Raw genomic sequence first — 6,978 nt, 5'->3', positions numbered from 1 at the left:
TTCCTTGGGATTGAGGAGCACTTGCTTCCACTTTGGTATTGTGGATTCTAAGGCAGGTAACCAGGTCAATGTGGGAAACACAGGCTCTTCTACAGATGGGGCAGGTGGTGGTTGACTGGGTAGGCAAAGGTGAGATTGTCCACTCCTTGAGCAGGGCCTGTGAATATTACTAACAATTGGACTCAAGATTCATGAGGCATTCACTAATTCTGCTGCGAGAGGCATTGAAACACAAGACCAGCTCATTTTTGATGGCAAAGCTCACTCGATAAAGTCAGTGTTCCCTTCCAAAAGATGTACCACAATCTTATTCTTTAAACTGACTCTTCCCTGTCAAGTCCAACTGAGTGCAGAATCAAATCTGTCATATTGGAGTGACATTCAAGTCCTGCTTTTGGGATTGTCCATGAGGATTCTGACATTTCAGGTTCCAAATGTATTACTGTGGAGTGGAAAATGCCCATCTGTTTTTGTGATATGGAGTGATTATTGCACACCAGGTATTACATGGTCTTTACAGAGCAAGATCTTGATCAAGTGGTAAGGGGGACCAAGACAACGGGAGACTGAGTTCTGCTGCATGCATATTGATGCTTACACATTAGTGGGCATAGGTGCTGCCTGGCATGTGCATGTAACTCGGATGTGGTCTCAGATACAGGAGCACTTCCCACTGCTTCCCAACTGGATTCTCATCTCCATCCTTTCCATACTCTTGGCTATGGTCTGGTTGTCAGTTCTCAAGCCTGGTTGCCTCCTGGCTCTGTTCCTGGTCTCTGGTTTTGGCTACATATCTATGTCCATGGATCCCAGCACCTAACCACACCAGTCTTTGACTCCACCTGCATACTTAGCAGCATTCCTGATCCCTGGCTCCAGGCGCACGTCTAAAAATGTTGGTCATTATTTTATAATTGAGAGCCGGAATGTACTGTGAAATCAGAGTGCAATGGTAACTTTACAAAGGGAGCTGGATAAATACCATTTCCTTCAACCCACTATTCAAATTAATTTGTATGGTAACATTTCTTGTAACAGGTTTTAAAAGTATTTAGAAAACTCCTGGCTACTTGTGCAATTTCAAAACTCTGCTTTTAATACTGTGGATTGTTTTATCAAGTATATCTAAGATTTTTAAAAAAGATACTTGAAATCTCATGATTAAATTATACATTTAATCTGGAGATACGGTATGTAAAACCATTAACACAGCAAATAACAACAGCAATGATGGATACAATTTTGCAAGTAACTTGAATTTATATACAACAATGTGCTTTATAACACCTTTAAACACTTAAATATTCAAATGTGCCTCATGGGAATGTTATCAAATAAAATTTGACAGGAATTGCAAGAAGAGATACGAGGACAGATGAATAAAACCTTGGTTAGTTACTAAAGGAAATTAAGGGATGAAAGAATGGCAGAGTGGTTTCGAGAAGGAATTCCAGAGCGTATGTGATTAAATTTGGAGATGAGCAAAAATATCTCTGAGGGTTGTAAGGTAGATGAGGTTATGGGGAGGACAAGGTAATGGAAGGATTTAAAATCAAGTACGAGTATTTTACAATCAAGGCATTGGCTGATCAGGAGCCAATGTAAGTCAGAAAGCATATGGATGAAGGGTGATTGGGGCATGAATAAGTTAGGACAAGAGTCTATAAAATTCTGGATGATTTTCTGTTTTCAGAGTATAAGGAAAGAAGGTTGGCCAGAGGTGAGTTGAAATAGTCAAGCCCAAAGGGAACAAATGCTGCAGATCTGTGATCTGAGGTTCATTTGAGAATCAAACATGATACAATAGTTGTGGACAGTTTCATACAGTTTTCAAGGAGAGTGATGGAGACAGTAGCTAGGAAATAAAATTTTTGATAGAGAATTTTATTTCTACATAACAGCTTTGTATTCTCAATATTTAATTGGGAATACAAAACTGTTGTGTTCAATCTCTATCAAAAATTTAATTAGGGGAAAATTTCTGTTTCACTTCCCACGTGGAAACCTATGTTGTGTTTTCAGATGTTTCTGATGGACAGCATGAAGGTGAGAAATAGGAGGTCCAAAACAGATCCTGGGGGACACCCAAAGTAATATTTTATGTATGGGAAGAGAAATATGTTCTCTAGATATGATTGAATAGATTAGAATGGGATAAGGAGAATGCAGTTTTATTAGGCTGGACAATATGAGTTGGCAAATTGAAGCAATGATCTTGAATGTGGGAAGGGAATTTATATGGAGGAACCTTCCTCTGGCTGTAAGGTTCATTAAGGAACTCAAAGTATATTTGAAGTGAAACTAGTGTAATGAAGGTTGATCCACTGTCATTCTGTTCCATCACTAGAAACTCGTGATTCAGATTGATGATGTTGATGATCCATCTTTCTTCAACTCTATTTGTTCCTGGAATTGGATGATGTTAGCAAGGGTGTACGTTTCGTCCATGTCCAGCTGCCTGAGAACTGATAGCTTTCTGAAGCTTCTGAGACTGTTAAGAATGAATCAGAATAAGACAGGCCAAAAATAACCCTTAAGAATATTAGAGAACAAAATGAGGTTTTATAACAATTCAGCAACTTTCATTTTCTCCCATGCTAATACTTCAACTCTTGCAATGGAGTTGATGAAAGTCCCAGCAATTCATCAACTAATATGGAGATTCATGTGCTTGCTCCACAGAGCTGTTGAGTCCAGGAGTCAGATCAAGAGAGGACTGAAACTGCCTTTCTGCAAGGTTGAGAACCAATCATATACTGCCGTAACACAGAAAGTATACAAATAGTATTGAATTGGCTTTTCTTTAGTTTTTTTATTTAAAATTTAACATGTTACTTTGGTTAAAAAGACTTCCAGCCAAATAGCCTTTCTGTGCAAAGAACAAGGCAAAATCTAAAGGTTAAAGGTTGCAACAAAACCTTCATTGACTTGCTTATTTTACAGCGAGAGGGGCTATGAAGTAGTTTTTCAACTTGCCAAGGGCAGTTCAAATAAATGCTTTTGTAGTAAAATAGTATGTATAATAAAAATCTACCTAGCATTCTTAAAAAATTGCATAGGCATGGTGTCGAATTGCTCTTATTTGAAAGGGTAACATAACTGTCTAGAAGTATTCTATTGATACCAAATGTTACTGACTTGCCTTATGAAAGCGTCTAAACTCCGATATCCTGCCTCTTTTTAGAGATTGAATGAATTTGAATCTTCTGCTGCTGGCATTTTCATCTCTTGGACCTCTAGCAAAGCTGACTTATAACAGCAACTCATCTACTTCCATAATTTGTCAGCCATTTTTTGTCCCCATCTTGCTCTGTGTTACGCTCTACTCCAAGACAGAAAACAGATAGGTACTTGCTTTAAGGTCTCTGTAAAAACCACTAGATAACAAGTAGTCCCTGGTATCAATTAGAAGCTTGAAGGTGTTGGTACAATGGATACAAACTACCAAACAATTACTTAAAGCTGAAGGGTACTATTCCATAAGATCACTTTCAGTTATGTACTTAAATGAAATCATATTGTAGGTAAACTCTACTTAGAATGTGTATTGACAAATACTTTTGATTTTAATAATTATTATCCCTATACAGGGGCATAAGGAAACCTCCCCGATACATGTTTAAAACAATAACACTGCATTTGTTAGAACACATACTGAAGTAGTACATTATTTCCTTGTGGTTAATCTTTTTCATAAGTAACTGACATTACATTATGTTAAACAATGTCATGTACTTTATTGAAAATATTTTTATGTATAACACTTATTCTTATTTAGATTTTTTTTGGTTCTTCTAGTTCTGTCTCAGTCTGAAATAGAACATGACACAATACTTTTGACATTGTTTAGGTCAATTAATGTCTTAGAAAACAAAAGTAGTAATGAAATTTTGTTGTCATCTGCAGAACTTTAAAAAAATAACTTTGTGGCCAACAAATTAAATTCCTAAAACTGCAATTAAATTCTGTATTGGCCTGATATATACAGTAATCATTGATCACTGTCAGCTTTCGAAAAAACAGATAATACAGTTGTAGCTTGACCAAATTATGAATTAAATTGCGACATTCAACCTTTATAAATTTTCACAATGCAAAACTGTCCTGAAATCTCTTTTACTGCAAGGTTACTGTGTTTGGTTAGAATCACGCCAAAACAAATTGCCAATTTGTCAGCAATATCTCAATTCCACTTATCACTGAGACTACAGATGTGGCTGGGTTCAGTTTTAATGTATTGGCATCACCCTTTTTGCACTTATCCCTGAAAACATAAATACAACCATTGCAGCTGGCAATCTTCCACAGGGAGGGCACACGGCTCCAAACCTCTGGGAAGCGCAGTCTGGTGAAGCTGTCAAGCAGTGGATTGTAACATACCAAAGAATCTCCCTCAGCTACTATAAAAATCAGGTCCTTGTGAATAGCAGCATGCATTCGGCCTGCAAAAGGGAGGAGATATGACTTTAGCTGGCAGGTTCTGGAACGCGTGTCAAAACACTGAATGAGACGAGATGGTTTGGTAAAGAAGTCCAGGTCATTCTCTTCCCCACCTAGTAGATAGATAGTTCCATTAAGGTTAACACCAGCAGCACAAGACACTGCAGTGTCCAGCTGATTAGTTTCAACCCACACATTATCACAGACCACATAATAAATGACAGCACTGGAGAGCGTATCCTGAAGGGTTTTCCCACCCAATGAATAAATGGCATCTTCACTTGGGACGGATACAAGTGTGTGCTGAAGACGATCTCTTGGTAGTGATGCACATTGTTCCCAGTCCATTGTCTCCATGTTGCACTTCCACATCCGTCGTGGGATGGGGCCACCCACAACATATAGGTCACTTCCATGCTTGCATGCAGCAGTAATCTGCTGGCGTAATCTATTTTGCCCACTGACACTGATAGCATCATCATCACAGTGCAGAGAAACTGCCAGTGAGTGTGTCCGAGTGTCTTCCTTTCCAATCAGATAAATATGAACAATTTCACCAATTTCCTGTTCGAAATATAAAAAAAACTGTAGTTATTTTGCTATTTCTTTAACAAGCTTAAATAAATGTAACTGCAGACAGAGCTGTTATTATTGGGCTGACTCCTGTAGCTTATCTTTAGGCTGAATGACTAATGTGTCTTGTTGAATGATTTTTCTGTTTATCAGTAGAAACACTATTCTGAAGTATGAAGCCAAAAGATCTATTGATCTGAACCCCCTTTTTCTAACATGACTTGCAAACACATTGACTGAAGAAGAAAAACACCTGTACCATTCTCGGCATAACAACAAGTGTCTTCTAAAAACTTGAAATATCTACAAGTTCCAGCAATAAGAGTTATTAATGGTTACATTTAATAAATGTTATACATTAAAATTAACTGCCAAAAGGAATTAACGTTGGGATATTTTATTTTGGTTGTAAAATGAATGAGAATTCTCATTTTTAAAATTTGGAACAACTGGACTGATGTATTTAGTAGTAATTGTGAGAATGCAATACTCATTAAATCATTGGTATCAAGGTTCAAATTACATTTAATCATGCTCAAACCCTAACTTTTTGGAGAGTAATATTTTAAATTTGAGGAACAGACAGCTAATATCACTTGCTAACCCTACAAGTACTGTGCTTGGACTGTGGATGTTTTGCACCTTTCTTGCCTGAATCTTACTATGAATATTTAAATCACGTTTCAGTGTTATATTTCCATTTACTCAGTTGGCAACATGTCACTTTATCTTTCATAAAGAGAACTTGATAAAAAAGGGGGGAGGAAAGGCAATAAACAAAGTTCAAAGTCTGTGGCTGTAAGCATTTAAGACTATGAATTTTAAAATGGTTCTTGGAATGTGAGTGATGTTAACAAGGTTGAATTTATTACTCATCTCTAGTTGCCCTTGATGACCCTTATTCTTATATAGTTGTATCCCAAAATGTAGGCAAGGAATTCCAAGATATTGATCAAACCGGAAGAAAAGAACAACAAAATGTATCCAAATGGTGTTGTTATGCAACTTGCAGAAAAACTTAGAAGTAATGATGACCTACAGTATTGTTGATCTTGTTGTCAATGATAGTGGTGACTAGGAAGGGGAGGTTCTGTCAGAATAATTTCAGAGTTATTGTAATGTATGCTTTAGATCATACAACACACAGGTTCAGAGTCCAGTGGCAGAATCACCAATCATAACTACATGGGTGACCATGATCAAATTAACAAATCTTTTCAAGAATTTTATACTTCTTTATATCAATCAGAACCTCCCGAGGATTCTACATCAATGCATGAGTTTTTAAGGAGCTTGAAGACTCCGAAATTATCACTTAATGAACATTTAATATTAGATGCACCCATTTCGGAGGAAGAAATAAAGAAAGTAATTTCTTCAATGAATTCGGGTAAAACACCCAGTCCTGATGGGTATACTGTTGAATTTTTAAAATCCTTTTCTGACCTTCTCTCTCCCTGGTTAGGTAAAATTTCTCAAAGACGCCCTATCAGTGGGTAAATTACCACAATCCTTTTATGAAGCAACTATTTCTTTAATTCTTAAAAAGGATAAAGATCCCACTGAATGTGCATCTTATAGACCTATTTCTTTATTGAATGTGGATTCTAAAATTTTTTCCAAAATATTGGCTTCTAGACTGGAAGCGGTACTACCACAAATTACTTCTGATGACCAGACAGGATTCATTAAGAATCGTTATTTGCATTTTAATATTAGGAGGTTAATAAATATTACATATACCCCTTCATCTGTAATTCCAGAATGTGTTACTTCGCTAGATGCTGAGAAGGCGTTTGATAAAGAGTCGAATGGGAATATTTATTTAACATGCTTGAGAAATTTAATTTTAGTTCAAATTTCATATCCGCAATCAAATTGATTTACCACACACCTACGGCTTCAATACTTACTAATAATCAGAGATCCCCCTTGTTCAGGCTTTTTCGAGGCACTAGACAGGGT

General features: G+C 36.8%; 1 protein-coding gene across 1 annotated transcript in view; it reads right to left on the bottom strand.

The window, feature by feature from the left end:
* Nucleotides 1-1,185: 1,185 nt before the first annotated feature.
* kbtbd4 (kelch repeat and BTB (POZ) domain containing 4) overlaps nucleotides 1,186-6,978 on the bottom strand; it is a 15,468-nt gene continuing 9,675 nt past the window's right edge. Inside the window, exon 4 of the mRNA XM_052029509.1 lies at nucleotides 1,186-5,004. Coding sequence (XP_051885469.1) covers nucleotides 4,147-5,004 — 858 coding nt within the window. The 3' untranslated portion in view covers nucleotides 1,186-4,146. The remainder of the gene's footprint in view (nucleotides 5,005-6,978) is intronic.

Source organism: Pristis pectinata, chromosome 14, assembly GCF_009764475.1.
Source record: "Pristis pectinata isolate sPriPec2 chromosome 14, sPriPec2.1.pri, whole genome shotgun sequence".
NCBI lineage: Eukaryota > Metazoa > Chordata > Chondrichthyes > Rhinopristiformes > Pristidae > Pristis > Pristis pectinata.
This window is presented reverse-complemented; position numbering and strand designations above follow the sequence as displayed.